Genomic DNA, 18,100 nt, shown 5'->3' on the forward strand with positions numbered 1-18,100 from the left:
GGTAAGTGGGACTAACTCCCAAACCAGGTGAGCAAAGCACTGCAAGGCAACCTACATCTAACATAAATCAATGGGGCTTACTCCTGAGTAAATTGCTAAAACTTGTGCTGCTAAGACTGCAATCCTAGCCCCTACCGCCACCATAGCTGTCAACGTTTCCCTTTTTAAAAGGGAAATTCCATTATTCCGAATAGGATTCCTTGCAAGAAAAAGGAAAAGTTGACAGCTATGACCCCCACCCTCATGCTGAAGCATGTCGTCCCCCCCCCCCCCCCGCGACTCGCCATTGGAACAACAGATGACAATCTTAACAGCACACAGTTATAATATTTTGTGTTATTGTAAATTCCTTAATTGTTCATTTTTAACCTTGTACAGTGGTACCTCGTCTTACATACGCTTCAGGTTACATACGCTTCAGGTTACAGACTCCGCTAACCCATAAATAGTGCTTTAGGTTAAGAACTTTGCTTCAGGATGAGAACAGAACAGGATGAGAAACAGGCAGCAGCAGCGGGAGGCCCCATTAGCTAAAGTGGTTAAGAACAGACCTCCGGAACGAATTAAGTACTTATCCTGAGGTACCACTGTACAATGTTTATTGCTTTCATTTTATGGATCAACCCTCTTGTTAGATAGTAAAATTCATGTTAAATTGCTGTTTTAGGGATTGCTTTTAAAAGTCTGGGATGCATTAATCCGTTTTGCATTACTTTCTACGGGAAAGCGCACCTTGGTTTTGGAACGCTTTGGTTTTGGAACGGACACTGTGACAGCTTTTACTAGTAGGCTCCTGCAAGATAACTTCTGGAACAGATCAGTCCATACAGCATGAGACTACTAATCTTTTGTTGGGTGTGTGCGGAACCGCAGTTACTTAGGCATTTTTATTGAGTTCTACTGATCCCAACCACGCGCTTCGATCCCGGGACAAAGGTTCGGAACGCGGCGGCGGCGCCAGCGCTCGAACCCGGCGGCGCGCCTGCGCGCACGTGGGCCTCCCTGGCCGGCCGCGGAGGAGGAGGAGGAGGAGGAGGAGTGTGGAGGGGCGTGTCTGTCTCTCCCCCCTCCCGTCCACCGTGCCCCGCCCCTCCCCTCGAATCCCCGCCCTCCAGAAATGGGCGGGGAATGGGCTCAGGTAAAGAGCGCGGCAGTCCGGCCAGTCGCTCGCCTGAGGCAAACGGCGGCGGCAGCAGCAACAGCAGCAGCAGCGTTGTTGTTGTTCTTCTTGCCCCCGCGTCGTCTCTTTCTCCGTGGTGCGGCGGGTCTCCTCTGAGGCGATGTGGCGGCATTCCTCGTGGGCCTTCTTCGCGCTGCTCCTGGCTGGTGGCGGCGGCGGCGGCCCCGGCAGCCTCCGCCACGGGGCTTCTGCCCAGTCGGTGTGGACGGCGTGGCTGAACGTGTCGTGGAGGATGCCCGGCAGCAACGAGAGCTACTGGAACGTGGGCGAGAGCGGCATCTACGGGCAGGACTCCCCCCTGCGCCGGGCGGCCGGGCTGGTGGTGGCCCCCGAAGGGCCCGGGGCGGCCAACGCCTGCAGCCCGCTCACCAACTTCAGCAGCCCGCCGCCGCCCACCCCGTGGGTCGCCCTCATCCAGCGCGGAGGCGGATGCACCTTCGCCGAGAAGATTGCCGTGGCCGCCGCCAGGGAGGCCTCCGCCGCCGTCATCTACAACTACGCTGGGGGGTCCGGGAACGACGTCCACCCAATGACCCACCCGGGTGAGGAAAACGGGTGGGGGTGGGGGTGGGTGGGGGGCTCTCTGGGGGTGAGGGAGTGAGGGAGGGAGCCGGACAGTTTCCGGGATGCGCCCCTCGCTTGGGCATCTCTGAGTCCCTCTGAGTCGAGATTGAAAACCTGGCTTTTTTTTAAAAAAAAAAAGCATTGCACAGAGTTGCGGGAGAGGGAACCCCGAGGGTCATCTAGTCCAGCCCGCAAGAATTAGCCCGCTGCCCCCATAAGGGGATGGAAAGTGCCACCTTGGCGTCCGTCAGCACCGCGCTCTAACCAACAGAACTACCCTGGGAGATATAGATATGATTGCGTGTGTGTGCGCGCAGCTTGTTTAACGCGTTTATATAACACCTTTATATTCCGAGGGAGGGTCGGGGGAGGTGGGTTGGGGGCTCACGGGGGGTGGGTGGCGGAGGGAGGGAGGGAGGGAGCCGGACAGTTTCCGGGATGCGCCCCTCGCTTGGGCATCGGGTCCCTCTGAGTCGAGATTGAAAACCTGGCTTTTTAAAAAATAAAAATAAAAATGCATTGTATCGTATAGCACAGAATTGGAGGAGTTTGGGGAGAGGGATCCTCCGAGGGTCATCTAGTCCAGCCCGCAAGAATAAGCCCGCTGCCCCCATAAGGGGATGGAAAGTGCCACCTTGGCATTCGTCAGCACTGTGCTCTAACCAACAGAGCTACCCTGTGGGGGGCTCCCTGGGGGTGGGGGGCAGAGGGAGGGAGCCGGACAGTTTCCGGGACGTGCCCCTCGCTTGGGCATCGGGTCCCTCTGGGTCGAGATTGAAAACCTGGCTTTTTTTTAAAAAAAAAAAATGCATTGTATTGTATAGCACAGAATTGGTGGGGTTTGGGGAGAGGGATCCCCCGAGGGTCATCTAGTAGTCCAGCCCGCAAGAATAAGCCCGCTGACCCCCTGAGGGGGTGGAAAATGCCACCTTGGCGTTCGTCAGCACTGCGCTCTAACCAACAGAGCTACCCTGGGAGATATAGATATGATTGCATATATGTGTGTAGATATGCAGCTTGTTTAATGCATTTATATAACACCTTTATATTCCGAGGGAGGGTCGGGGGAGGTGGGGGGGGGAAACATGGCTCTCCTCCTCCCCGTTTCATCCTTAATGGCAACCCTGGGAGGTAGGCTAAGAGATGGGAACTGGCCCAGAATGAGCTTCAGAGGGTGTCAGAAGGGACACCAAGGGTCATCTAGCCCAACCCCTTGCAGTGCAGGAATCTTTCATATGAAGTCTGCTCTGCTTGACTCAGAAGATATGATCCATCTTCTTTTTCTGTGTTTGAACACCCAAGTAGAAAGAAGCATTTCCTAGCCTTTCTTCTTTTTGCTTAAGTATTCTACAGCCTCTTTGTGGCATTGGCAGTTTTCAGTTTCCATAATCAGATAAGAAAATTGCTCATTTTTGCGCTTGGTGTACAAGCACTTGTCTGATGTGTGGTTGCTTTGTAAAGTATGTCTTATTTGGGCCTTGCATATATCTGTGGGTCCTTAATGTATTGCTTCCATCTTAGCATACATACGATTGCAGCCTCAATACCTTTCTGCTCTCGTATATGAAATTTATATCTTGCTTTTTAGCCGAGATTAGCTCTCAGGGCTGCTTTTAGTTATAATCTGTTGGAAGGTGCGATATGAGGGAAAAGACGGAGAAGGGGGTATTGTATTCTTGTGGGCCATGGCAGTTGGTGGCATCATAGTCCAAGTCTCTAGAGAAAGGTGCAGCAAGAGGGTTAAAGGGACCACTGATGTTGAAGATGGCAACCCACAGAAGTATTTCTCCAATTCGGCTTCAGAGACTTTTGTCCTTGGCTATTGAAAATTGAGGGCAGACGTACACCACACACTTGATCCACATGACTTTCCCCAAAGAATCCAGGGAACTGTAGCTTCCCCCTAATTCCTAGCACCCGTAAAAAGCTGCAGTTCCCAGGACTCTTTGGGCAAAGTCGTGGGTTTTAAGTGTGCAATGGGTGTGCTACCTTAAGAAGTGGATAGTTTCTAGGCTTTCTCCTCCAGAGGCAGAAGTTGCTGTAAAACAGCACCAGGAGTTGCTTGACTATTAAAGATGCTAGTCCACAGGATCAGACTGTCTACTGCAAAGGCTTCTCTTGACCATGGCTGTTGCTATATTACTGTTGTGAATCACTCCACTTACTCCTTCCTCCCCCTGGTGTGGGAAGCACCACCAGGTTCTCACTGCGATCACATGCATACACAGAAGTGTCCCAGTAAGTTGAGTGGAGCACACCACCTCGCATCTAGGGTTAGACTCCAGTCATAAATACACTGCAAGTAACTAACTAAATGTTGGAAGATTCAGGGCGGACAAAAGGAAATCCTTTTAATCCTGAAACTCGCTCCCTCAAAAAGTAGTGATGGCTTCCAACTTGAATGGCTTTAAAAGAGGTGAGAATAGGATGATGGACTTGGTGGACTAGTGGCCTGATCTAGCAGGCTCTTCTTATGTTCTTTGGTACCTCTAGTAGGCAGAAGATCCTAAGAACAATTTGGGCAGCTCCTGAGGTTATAATCCCTGAAAAAACATAGAGCACATGCTACCTTCAAAAGTACTAATGCTGTTCCTCCATTGTCCACACTACTTCACTTCAGCTAGCACAAAATTATATTCTGCATAGCATATAGATCCAAAATGCAGGTATCTTAACTCTGGAGATACTCTCCCAAATTTTGGTTCCTACTGAACTCAACTCACCATCCTGAATAAAGCAATTGTCTTGCCACTATATACAAGTTGAAAGTACTCCAAAGCAGTTGCAAAAGGGCAGCAAACAATTCCTTGCTTTATTGCTTGCAGTGAATAAAAGCCATCTAAGAGGCTTCTGTATCATTTATTTGTTTAGGCAATTTATATACTGCATCATATGTTAGTGAAATCTGCAAACAGTTTATGTGACATCCTAAAAATATATTAGCAAATACAAAAAAGCAGAAATTTAAATCGTCATTTTGGAGCTGCACAGATAAAAATTGGATAAGATATCCTCTGAAACCAGGCATGTGTAAAGTCCGTTTTGGGGGCCTAATCTGGCCTGCCAATCGGTTTAATCCGGCCCCTGTGGCAGTTTATTTCCTGGAGTTAAATCCTAAAAAAAACCTCTCAACAACTCAACAGCTTCAATCCTAAAAAAATCTCAACAATTTTGGGGTAAAATAAAAAAATAAAAAGGTGAACATCTTCAATTCTAAAAACAGGTTAACAAGTTTGGTCAGCCCTTTGGTTCTTTGGCTGGCCCTCGCAGCCCTTCACTTCATCAAATCTGGCCCTCTTTGAAAATTTTGGACACCACTGTACATTTTGATGATTGTACTGGCCACTAATGATTCTGTTTTAGTATCTTAACTGCTTGCCAGATGAAGAAAATTTAAAGCCTGAAAGGTGCTTTGCACATGTTCAAGAGCATTCAGTCTAAGTTGAGAGTTCTGGTAAGTAAAATAGGTTCACATTGGCTGTGATTGAAATTCTACACAATGCGCATCTACCTAAAGCATAAGAGCCCTTCCAGAAAATATGTGGTAACCCTTGTTGCTCATGTGTCATATGCAATATTAATGTAGTAGTGAATCATGCTTCTAGCCCATGTTTGCATGTGAAGTGTGTGGTTTGAGAGATGGTAGTAACTTGGTCATGACCCTGGTATCACCTGCACCACGTCTACAAGGCAGCTCAACCTTTAGTACTCTGTTTTAATCAAGTTGCAATGGCTTATCTCATTTGTATGTTAACATTACAAATATGGATTACAGTAATTTGCATTTATGCAGTGCATTTTAATTATATGCAGTGCTCTTCATAGATTTTCACTGACAAGCTCTGGAAGGATTTCATCACTTGTTTGAACAAGGAAAATAATTCTCATTTTCTAGTTCTTTGGATTGCCTTGTATATTGGAGGAATGATTAGGAATCACAGAAGTATGAACATTCTGACCACCCTTCCTCTGAGTTTGCTATGCTAGTGTGCTAATGCCATGCTGTTGCCTCATGTTTTTCTGTGAATGAGTTAGTTGTCTTAGTTACATGCTTACTGTGCTGCTATTTGTTGCAGTGACGGGGATATGCATAAAAGCAATATACGAACAATTTCCACTTAAGAATTCCAGGGACACCAATAGTCTTGCGTAGTAATGTTTTCCTTTGAGAAAAGAAAGCAACACACTTGGACTCACTTCCCACTGTAGCATGTCCCTCATGGCTATGAAACAATACTGAAAAGATGCCTATTATCTTCTGGGAGTTATTAAACATGCACTGATTTATTTATTTATTTAGTGTTTCCATGTTATCATTATGGAAGGGGCATTAAAACATATGTGCCATGGGATTATTGTACTCTAGTTAACATGAACCTCGAATGTGGGTGGAGGCTTACAAATGAGGGTAATTGATGTGGCTTTTAGTGGACTAAAAAAAAATCTTTTGCGTTTGCTGCTGCATGCCTTTGACGTCTCTGCACCCCCCGCTGCCGCCTGCTCCTTGCGAACTGAATAAACCAGATCCCCTAATGTAGTACAAGTGCTTCATCTAATGAATAGCTAGTCAGAAAATCAGTTTCCCTTGATATCATTTAGAGGGCCTGCATAGTACAAGAAATTGATTGGCTGTACAGATGCCAAATAAATTGATTGGCTTCGGCTGAGACAAAAAGTCATCGTAGGGCAGAATGGTTAAATTGCCTTGAAAGGAGAACGTAATTGATTGTATTGTGTGTTAATGCTACAGTACTTACACTGCTTTCATCTATCCTAGACTCTAATCCATGTGTATGGGTGCAGGCCCCAACCCTATCCACTTGTGGGAGTAAGCTCCACTGAATACAACAGGGGCACTTCTGAATAAAACATGCATAGAATTGATCTATAAAGCCACTGAGATTTCAGATTGAGTGGTTTATGGGGTTCATTTGAAGCATTTCTCCCTGAAAAGATCAGTAGTGGCAGGCAGCCTTCCTTGAAAGGGCCTCTCCAGGGCAATGCCAAATGCTTTTTTCTTATCTTATCAAACGTACTTTGACATGCAATTAAACCAAGATAAGCATCAAATATCAATCCACTGTATCTTAGAGTTGATGAGGAGGAGTGGGGACTATGGCAGAGAACTCTCCTGTGTCTCCTGAATTGAAGGGACCATAGCAAGCCTTCTCCTAATGCTAAAGTGATTGAGCATGCACAGAAAAATTCTGTTTCTGAAGCAGGCAGGACTTGGGCTATTTAGAATGACTATGAGTGTGGTACCATCATAACAATTCTGAGGAAACATTTGCATCCTCTGCTATAAAACGATGCTGCACAGTTGAAATGGAATCTTGAACTTTGGGAAAGGCCAGTGAATAGTCAATGAACTAAGAGGGGATAAGCCAGAAGGGAAGAATGGAGGCTAATGATGGAGGCATGGGGTTTTTAGGGGGTTTTGAATGCTTTATGTCAGTTTCATGTAGTTTTTTTAATTTCATTGTCCTTCATGGGACAGTGACAATAAAGATACAGTATCGTATTGAAAAGTGAAGCAGCAGGAAGTCTCTGAAGAAACTGCATCATTCTTAAGGTCAGGGATGGCTGTATGCTATTATGGGGAGGAGGGGCAAAGGAGTGCTAAGAAACCTGGTCAAGGGGCAAGTGAGTAAAGGAATGGGGCAAAGGAAGCAGGAGCCTGAAAAGCAGTGTTGAGAGATTGTAGTTATTGAGCTGAAGAAAAGAAGGACCAGAGCAGGGTCCCACAGAACCTGCCAGATCATAGCATTGTAGAGTTGGAGGGGCAGATGATGGTCACCCATGCAATGCAGGAATCTTTTGCCCAACATGGGACTTGAACCCATGACGCTGAGATTAAGAGTCTTGTACTCTACCAAATGAACTATCTCAGACTTAAAGCCCTCCTCCCTATAAATTTCAGAGAACTTTGGGACAGGTGAGGGGCTGCATGCTGGTATGGAAGAAGCAGTAGGAGACTCGCCCTACTCCCTTTATGCAAAATTAACAACACCTAGCCCCCTTTCCCAGTTGTGCAAATGAATTGTTGCTGGTGGTGGCAAAAGCAAGGAAAGGTTACCCAGAGAGCCAAACCAACATTTGTGGACTCCAGACTGGAGCTTTGCGTGTTTAGCAGGAAGCAAGAGACCTTGGAAGTCCACTGAGCCCAGGAGGCATACATACCGTATTTTTTGCTCTATAGGACGCAATTTTCCCTCTCCAAAAATGAAGGGGAAATGTGTGTGCGTCCTATGGAGCGAATGCAGGCTCCTTGGCTTCAGCGATAGCAACGGGAAGCCTCCGAAGCGCAGAGGGAGTGCTCCCTCCGTGCTCCGGAGGCTTCGCGTTGCTTTCGCTGAAGCCTGGAGAGCGAAAGGGGTCGGTGCGCACTGACCCCTCTTGATCTTCAGGCAGCTATCCGCAAGCCTTCAGAATGCAGCAGGAGTTCCCCCCGCGCTCTGAAGGCTTGTGGATTGCAGCCTGAAGCCCGGGGAGCGCAGCGCCAACTCCCACTGCACTCCCCAGGCTTCAGGCAGCTATCCAGAAGCCTTTGGGGCGCGCCCCCAGCCCCACAAGCTCCCGGACCTGTTCTGGGGTCGGGGGAAGCTCGGGCTTCCCCCGCCCCAGCCCCGCGGCTAAAAACGAAGCCACGCACAGCCTCTCCCAGCTGGAGAAGTTGCGTGTGGCTAAAGAGGAAGCCAAGACAGTCAGCGGGATGGATCCCACTCGCTGTCTTGGCTTCTTTGCTCTTTGGGGGCTGGGAATAAAAAAAAAATTCTTTATTTCCCCCCCTAAAAACTAGGTGCGCCCTATAGTCCGGTGCGCCCTATGGAGCGAAAAATACGGTAGGCTATGAGTGTCAGGGAAATCTGAAATGTAGGTAAATGTGATACATGTTTACCGAGTGTTAGCATATCCAGAACTGAACATTTTTTTTAAAAGACAGCCATGCATACTACATTTGCTGAAGGAGGTAGCTGATGTATATGTATGTTTGAGGGTTTTTTGGCCCTCTTTAGTTGGAAAGCTGAAGCATGGTGAGTAGGAAATAACACTTGTGTTTTGAAAATAAATTTCCAAATCGTATTGGTGTGGCTGTTCTGATTGACTGGGTGTTTCAGAGGGACAGGCTTTGGGGTGCTAGCAGTTCGGTACTTGCTATACAGTCATACCTCGGGTTGAGCGCATTCAAGTTGTGCTCCATGGCAACCCAGAAGTAACGGACTGCGTTTGCTTCTAGATGCGAACTGGGCTCCGGAATGGATCCCGTTTGCATCTAGAGGTACCACTGTAAATTAAATACTGGAGTTAAATTTCCCTATGACGTCATGTGCAGAAGTGGTGAAAAGCGACGTGGGCGTGCACAGACGTGCCATCACTAGTTATGTTTGCTTCCGGATGTGAACGGGGCTTCGGGACGGACCCCGTTTGTATCCAGAGGTACCACTGTATTATAAACCAAACTAGGTTCCAGGGAGAGGTAACATGCAGACTCGTTGTTAATGGTGTTGCATACTGCTGCCCGGGAGGTGTTGCATACTGCTACTCCTCCCACATCAGGAGAGGAGTTGCTTGTGCTGCAAAACTCAGCAGGTAACTTCTAGTGCCTCTCAAATAATAAACCACATTGAGCAAACAAAATCAACCATAAGACGAAAATGAAATTAAGGAGAAATGTGTTTCATTTGCCTGGGTCACAATGTGAACCTCTGAATTCTGCAGACTTTTCAGCAAGCTTATGTGCCAGTGTTGCTGGTGCCTGGTGGGCAACTGTGTTTTCATTGCACGTCAGATGTCTAATGACTGTGGGAAAATTACACAGGTTCCTATTTGCATTGGGGGTGGAGGAAGAGGCTAGCACTGGCTGAGCCAGCTGTTGGTGGCTCAAAGATCAGGAGGCTAGTGTATGGATAGCCTAAAGGCATTCTCATGTGGGGGCGGAACTTGTTTCTCAGCTAATGTACATAGTCTTGCTGTGTCAACAGAAACTTGACGATCTGGTCCCCCTTTAAGGTGGCAGCTACGCTATAAACCTCTTTTGAGTCTGGGATTTGTGTTAAGCAGGTTGTTGTCAAAGCACAAGGCAGAGTTTATAGAGTTTATAAAATCCTGTGCGACTCTCAAGAGCAACTGTTTGCAGCACTTGCTACTGGGCTAAATGGTGAATAACTGGATATTCTTAGAAGGTAAGGTAGAAAGCAAAGCAACTGCTTTCCTTTAGGAATACACAAAATTCATTTTTGTCCAAGTTCCATTAACTTTCATTTTTCAGGGTCAGGGAAGGAAACTAACTAGCTTCTTATTGCTTAGGGGAGCAATGGGTGAATTTGTCAAGGTAACATGTGGAAGAGGAAACACAGCATTTCCTTAGTAGCCTGGTGGGCTAGGCTTTTCTCTTCCCCTACCCTGATGGGCCATGTATGATGGGTGGAGCTGCTCACTTGTCAGTCACCTGACATTATAATGACACCGGGCTACCTTTCTGCATCACTTTGAACTGGATGTCTGAGGATCAAGCTCCCCTCAAAGTGATATATTGCCTATGATTTGCAAACACTATTGATCAGCTGCAAACACTGTTTTAAACAAGCCCTGCAGTTACCTTCCCTATACCTGATGTCGTACATGATGTCTGATTTAGATCAGGTGGGTGTGGCCTGATCAAAATGGTCTCATGGGGCAAATGGGGAGGACTGGTGGGCCTAATTAGGTTCCCCACCCCTCACTTAAACAGTTGGATAATACAGTGGTACCTCGGGTTACAGACACTTCAGGTTAGACTCTGCTAACCCAGAAATAGTACCTCAGGTTAAGAACTTTGCTTCAGGATGAGAACAGAAATCGCACGACAGCTGCAGCGGGAGGCCCCATTAGCTAAAGTGGTACGTCAGGTTAAGAACAGTTTCAGGTTAAGAACGGACCTCCAGAATGAATTAAGGTTTTAACCCAAGGTACCACTGTATTTATTATGGTTTTGATATCAGGAGGTGTTGACATTTGAAGCAACAATCTATTCACAGAATAGACTATCAGTCCACAGTTAGAAAATCACCATCTTCTAAATTGAAGGACAGTAGTCCCTTACCTTACACAGCAGTTTTGTTCTAAGGCAGTGTTCAAAATTAGTCAGGTGGCTTTTTTGCACCTGGCTTTGGACCACTTTGGACCAGGTGAAAATGCCTGAGCGCCAGGATGGTGCCTCACACCTCCATTATCGGGAGGTGCATGCCTGGTGATCATTGGATATGGACTGTTTTCACACACTAGTACCCCATTCTGTAGAATTCTATCAGTTATAGTTCATCTGCACAATTGGAATGAATTTCTGGAACCAAAATGCTTTTTCTGTGCAGCAGGAACAGTCACTTTTAAGAAAAGGAGGTCGGAAAAAGCCAGTATATATGTGGACTGTCACTGGATCAAGTGACTTTTAAGTTCTCAAAGTTCTTAACCTAGCTCAGGGTTGTCATATGAACTAGTCAGATGTTTAACTGATAATCAATCATAGTCAATTCATCATTTGATAAATAAGACTTTAGAGCCAAAAACAGCAACTAGACATTCCGTTTTGGCAACTGTAACCCTTGGTTTAAGGAGCCATTTGGCGCCTGTATTATATATCTGAGTTTCTAACACTGTTCTAAGGGTTCCATATATACATGAAAATAACATGTATTCAAACCCTTGGAGCCACCCAATAGCTAGGGAGTGGGTGGGGGGAGGGAGACATAGCAACCCTGAGCCTTCCAGAGCTAAAGAGTTAAACCCAAGTGAACCCAGAAGAAAAAGAACTTTTAAGTTCTCTGCCTTGTTTGGGATTTGACTTGCGCAATTTCAACCATGCATGGGTGAAATTGTGCCAGTAAATTGAGGGGTTTATAATACATAGATTTGTTTATAATGGAGCATCAGCAGCCTCCTGTAATTTAGCATTTCCCTTTTTCCTTCTTCCAAACCCTTCTTTATATGCCAGAGAGAGCTTTGCTACAATGGGGTTTTGGAGCAAGCAGAAACAGCATGAATCTCTCTCACTGCTTCTTCCTGCTTCCAAGCCCAGGTCAGTATCTCTAGAGTTCTGGGAGATTTCTTGTGTCATGCTCAGCAGGAGCCCTCACCCCAAGCAGTTGGTAAGTGGATATAGCTACAAGCAGCACCCATTTCAGAAGGAATGTTCCTCATTTCAGGCCAAATAAAGTCATAATAATGTGAACCTTTGTCTTAGGATAGTAACTTGGCTTGCTAACCTACTACAATAGTTAGATGATTACTACAGTTTGTTTTGAGTAGAGTGTCTGGAAGCAGCATAACTTGTCCAGCCTGATACTTAAAAATCTCTAAAATAAAAAAATAATAATGCTATTAAATGTTGGCTGATAATGATAATACATTTTTTTTCAGGGCAAGATGCCCAGGATTTAACAAATTCAGAATAAATATTTGCTTTGTGAACTTGTAAGGGCAGAATCTTATCACCTGCTTACTGAGGGATGATGGTACCTTTCTACGGCAGGTCTCCAAGTATATAACTATGATAATTGCCCTTCTTGTGTAATCTGTATTGACCTTCAGAAGCAAGCTGTTGCATTGGTAAGGATTAAAAACAGTCCCACAGAACAAAGTGTGTTTTTTTCTAAAGCGCTTTCCCCATTAGCTATATTGCATTCCTCAAATATGGATTATTGTACAAGACTTGAGCATTTTGATTATAAAGAGCAGTAAATGATTACTCATTTTAACCCCAGAAGTGATGCCATATTGGTGTGAGAGAGAACAAATTGGTTGGTTTGCAAAAAGCTGTGTGCTAATTTCCCACATTGCTCTAAAACTTTGCTTGAGAGCAGTTTCTTTCTAGACTTGGATGGGGGAAAGAAGGGGATGGGGGTCATGCATGCAGGCCACAGGTAGTCCACTCATATTCCCGACATTGCATCTACTTTGTCTAATGAAGTATAATTGGTTTTAAAACTGTTTTTGAAGTTATATTCAAATTCAAATCTTTATTGTGGTCCAAAGACCCGCAAAACAATTTCAAAACTAGATACAGTTAAAACGACCAGACAGACAGATGGAAGAAACCAAGGCAGTCATTTTGTTTTATCTAGGGCATAATGATCTTTGTTTCTTATAAACTCAGAAAGAAACTTTGCCACGGCCAGTGTAATACCATTTGACCTGTCTTCCAAAAGATATTTATAATGGGAGGCTTCAGATTTTCCTGGCAAATTTGCCGGTAAGAGTTTGATCAGTTGATCCCTTGCTTGCTCATATTGCCCACAATGCAGTAGGATATGCTTCAAGTTGTATTTTGAAATTGTTGTAACCCATCCTGGGATCTTAGGGTGAAGGGCGGTAATAAATTAAGATGAGGAGAAGGGGGATAATAGTGGTGGCACAGTTGAAATGGGTATAACCAGAATTACTTTGAGCTACAAAATTATGAGGTGAACATCCCCCCCCCCAAATCATGCCTAATTGCTCTCTGTTCTTGTCTTCTCTTCAAAGAAAGCCTGTCTACCTTTAAGAGTTGAGTATTTCCGGAAACTTATAGCTTGGTTTTTAGCAATTAATTAAATAAATGGTTGTGAGGACTCATTGTAGTGGTGAGGCAGGAAAGATTTTTCCAGAGACCCTGAAAAGCGGCTACGAAAGTGGACACTATGGGCATGAAGTCTAACCTGGAATAAGTCTGCTTCCTATGTTCCTTCCATACTGAAATACAGCACAGAATATTCATTTTCAGTGTGAATTGTGAGTTCAGGATAAACCAAATTCACTATCAAAGGATTCTCTGAAAGCCCAGTTGACTTTCAAGTGTTTTAACTTTCCTTTGCATGAGTATCCACAAAGCAGATGGCTGACTACAGCTGGAGACTGGGATAAATGGATTTTTAGCTTGCCCATATGTGATAATTCCGATGTTCAACTTTGTTACAGAACTTATGAGTGTCCAGACTAACAGTTTAGATATTCCTCTGTGATAATCTGATTTCAATACTAGAGCTAAGAAACCAGGATTTTAATTTGAGTGGTGCTATTATCCTGACAGGGGACGCAGGTGGCGCTGTGGGTTAAAGCCTCAGCGCCTAGGACTTGCCGATCGAAAGGTCGGCGGTTCGAATCCCTGCGGCGGGGTGCGCTCCCGCTGCTCGGTCCCAGCGCCTGCCAACCTAGCAGTTCGAAAGCACCTCCGGGTGCAAGTAGATAAATAGGGACCACTTTCTAGCGGGAAGGTAAACGGCGTTTCCGTGTGCAGCTCTGTATTTGACATTAAATTATTTATAGATATATTTCTAAACCACTGTTCACCCCCAGCAAGGGCCCCATTAAAGCAAGATTTATTTCTGATAAACTTCCGGGATTGGCCCTTTAATTCACTTAATTTTGAATTAGGAGGCAAAAGTTTACCTTTAAAATCAGAAAGCCAAAATAGTTGTTTCAGCTTAGCAACGATGTGGTAAACATCAGTTGCTTGATTAAAATTGCTATTGCTCAGCAGAGCTCTAGAAATTAATCTTCCTCCTTCTTTCTGGCAGGCACTGGGTTGTTGTTTTTTAAAAGCAGCTGCCTTGTACTCTAGAATTAAAATCTAGGGTTCCATAATGGGGCAGCAGCACTGGCCAGCAGGAAATGTAGAAGATCCAAGCTAGATAATTCGCGTATGCAATTTAGCTACAGTAACTGAAATCACCTTGCTATTCACAATAACAAGGTAAGACCTTGTAACATAAGACCTTGTAGCATATGGGCCTCCGGAAGGAAGATTCACTGAAATTAAAATGAAAGGTTTGGTTGAAGCAGCAAGGTTATCTCTCCTCCATCATCTCCGTTTGGCATTAGGGAACTAAGCCAGGATTAAAAACCAACACTTTAGCTAGAATTTTACTAACTAAACAACATATAACGTTACTGTAAAAGGTGAGGAAGGCATATTAAGTTTGCTAAGGCTTCCGGTGCTGCTTATTTTAATGTAAAAGGCCGGGACTCAGATAGGTTTCAAGGAATAAGACCCATACTTCTCTTGCGCTTCTTTCGCGCTGGAGCCGATGCATCCTGCTCATCTTCATCCGACCTATAAAAACCAAGAGTAGAGTTGCCATTGGGGGATTATAGGGCTGCTTGGCCATTTTGCCAGTAATCACCATTTCGACACATAGAACTCTCAGGTTGCGGCATTTTATCTTTACTGACTAAAGCAGTCACTTAGGTCTTATGATCAGGGCCAAAGCAGACACGACACCACCTCCTTTTTCTTAACTTCAAAGCAGCTGTGATAGTATATTTGTGCTGCTACATTGATAGGGCAACTGGCATTAGGCGTAAAAGGTAAAGGTACCGCTGACCGTTAGGTCCAGTCGCGGACGACTCTGGGGTTGCGGCGCTCATCTTGCTCTATAGGCTGAGGGAGCTGGCGTACAGCTTCTGGGTCATGTGGCCAGCATGACTAAGCCGCTTCTGGCGAACCAGAGCAGGTCACGGAAACGCCGTTTACCTTCCCACAGGAGCGGTACCTATTTATCTACTTGCACTTTGACGTGCTTTCGAACTGCTAGGTGGGCAGGAGCAGGGACCGAGCAACGGGAGCTCACCCCGTCGCGGGGATTCGAACCACCGACCTTCTGATCGGCAAGTCCTAGGCTCTGTGGTTTAACCCACAGCGCCACCCGCGTCCCTACCGTTTACTTACTTAATGGTTAAATGAACCATTTTTATAATTTGGTTTTGGCCAGATATCTCTGTTCATCAACTTCACACTGCTGCTGGGTGTTTGCATGTCTGAATGCTCATTGGTTAAAAAAACAACAACACCCCAAAAACCTTCAATTAGAAAGCTAACATTTTGGAGCAGGCTCATTTGCATGACATCGGGCTTTATATATGCAATAGTGTGTGAGCCTCATCTGCCATCTGAAGTAGCAAAGCCTAAACACAAGTTTACCTCTGCAGTATTCAGCAGAGACTGGCTACATAGTTTTCAAATATGTACAGTAGCTGTAATAAAAAATGATGAGGTTTGATTCTTCTCTAACTTCTTGTGAGAATTTACCAGAGAGGTTAGGTTAGATTTTCCTGTGGTATGTGGCATGGGGTGGGTGATTGGTTTTGAGTGGTGGGTGATAAATGTTTGCTGAGGCTATGAAAAAACTGTTCAATGGCTTAATTACTAGGAATATTTAGGCTTAATGATCAGCTGTTTAATCTAGTTTCAACAATGTCTAAGAAGAGGCACTGAGTGCTGTTAGAATAGAGACCTGTGAAGTCAGAGCTGCTGGTAGTTGTTCAATAAATATGTGATGGTGATGGGAGTCAACTATATCGTTGTGCATATGGAACAACCTTTCAGTTTTTACTTCAAGGTGGTTAAAGCAGAGGTTTTCAACCTTTTTGAGCCCCCTTGACCAAGTACATTCTTTCTGCAGCATCCCTGTGGGGCTCAGGAGCCCAGTTATGTCACCCCTTGCTTGCAGAACTGGCAGCCTCTCACCCTCCCTTGTAGAGTTCCCCCAGCTTCTTCTCTCCTCTCCTTGGGAGTCCTCCGGATAGCAGCCGCTGCTGTCCCGATCTTTGAGCTTCCTGCCCCCACCCCACCCCAAAGAGAGGTGCCTCCTCATACTGCCCCACAAGGGCCTGGGACTTGTCTGTCCATTCCCAACAGCAAGGACTGGCGGGCCGGGTTCCCTCACCTGCTTGCTTGCTCCCCTTGACCAGCCTGGGGAGCTTGTAGTCAGGGCTGCTGCAACATCCACACAAGCCTTTGGGAGGCAGAGATGCGAGAGGGCATCAGAGGAGGGAGAGAAGGAAGGAAAGAGGGACAGAGGTCAGGGTTGCCCATGGCACCCCTTATCATTATTCAAGCTACCCCAGGGTGCCATGACACTGGTTGAAAACCACAGGGTTAAAGAAATAATTTGTGGTTCAGCTGGATAGTTTTAAGACACTTTCATAGCAATGCAGACTCATTGAATCCAAAGTGAGTTGTGCAAGGTATCACTTTTAGTCCCAAGCTCTTCTTAGGTATACAGTGGTACCTCGGGTTACATATGCTTCAGGTTACAGACTCCACTAACACTGAAATAGTGCCTCAGGTTAAGAATGTTGCTTCAGGATGAGAGATTGTGCTCCTGTGGCGCGGCGGCAGCAGGAGGCCCCATTAGCTAAAGTGGTGCTTCAGGTTAAGAACAGTTTCAGGTTAAGTACGGACCTCCGGAACGAATTAACTACTTAACCTGAGGTACCACAGTACTAAATGCAATAAAGTCGTACCTTGGTTGCTGAACGCCTTGGAACTCACACATTTTGGCTCCCGAACAGTCAAAAACCTGCAGCCAATCAGAAGCCGCTCGTTGGTTTTCAAACTTTTTGGAAGTCAAACGGACTTCCGGAATGGATGCCATTCGACTTCCAACGTATGATCGTATTTACATCAGATAATAACGATACCATTTAAGTTGGCAGTACAATGCAGTGCTATGAAAATTGGTATTTACTTGGAAGTTTAGGAGGTTACAAGTGTGAAACGCACATTTTGTAGTGGTAGCATGGCCCCTTCTAAAAATTAAGTGAATACTCCTAGGTAAGGCATCATATATATTTTATTTTATTTTATTTTACTTTAAAAAATTCTATACAGTAACACCATTCGTCCAAGGATCACAGGGCATTTTACAAAGGTGTCTTTGCATGATGCTTCTCCCCACCCTGCCTAGAGGAGGAAGGGGGCTGGGCTTTGTTGGTGCCAGTAGCAGCAGAAGCAGCAGTGCTCGAGCGGCCGCCATTTTAAGCAGCCCCTCTCTGGAGCCCTTTCATGCTCTGTTCATCGTCCCTCCACTGCTGCCAGCCCCTTATGCTCGCAAGGCACAGGTAAGCAGCCACCGGGGCTTGTGTTGCTCTTGCATCACCCCCCCAATATAGTTTGACCCCCCCAAAGGTCTGAGGGACAGTGGTCCGGCCCCCTGCTGAAAATGTTTGCTGACCCCTGCCCTAGAGTGCTGAAGTGCCTGGGTGGGAAAGGGTGCTTATCCTGACTCTTTCTGTGTACCTCTCCCCTGCTGCCAATTTCAAACATGTTTGCTGCAAAGCAGTTGGAAATGGCTAAAAGAAGGGGCTTGCAAGGGGGAATGGTTGCTCTTCTGCTGCAAATTATTTCCTCTCTACTGCTTTACAGCTGTTCAGTGAGAAAATGAGTTTCTGGAATTGCTTCCCAGATACATTCTGATGTGAAGTGTTCAGGAACCCTTAGTGGCAAGTTTCCCCCAAAAGAACTTCCTACTAAAGTAGACTTGATGCCTCCAGATTTGTTCACCTTGTGCAAATTGTTAACTGAATAATAGGTGATTGTCTAAGTACAACTTGGAGCACCTT

General features: G+C 45.7%; 1 protein-coding gene across 1 annotated transcript in view; it reads left to right on the forward strand.

The window, feature by feature from the left end:
* The first annotated feature begins 984 nt into the window (after positions 1 to 984).
* The window catches only part of RNF128 (ring finger protein 128), a 38,155-nt gene continuing 21,039 nt past the window's right edge, over positions 985 to 18,100 (forward strand). Inside the window, exon 1 of the mRNA XM_083723014.1 lies at positions 985 to 1,722. Coding sequence (XP_083579140.1) covers positions 1,281 to 1,722 — 442 coding nt within the window. The 5' untranslated portion in view covers positions 985 to 1,280. The remainder of the gene's footprint in view (positions 1,723 to 18,100) is intronic.

This window comes from Podarcis gaigeae, assembly GCF_964106915.1.
Source record: "Podarcis gaigeae genome assembly, chromosome: Z".
In the NCBI taxonomy this organism is placed as follows: Eukaryota; Metazoa; Chordata; class Lepidosauria; order Squamata; family Lacertidae; genus Podarcis; species Podarcis gaigeae.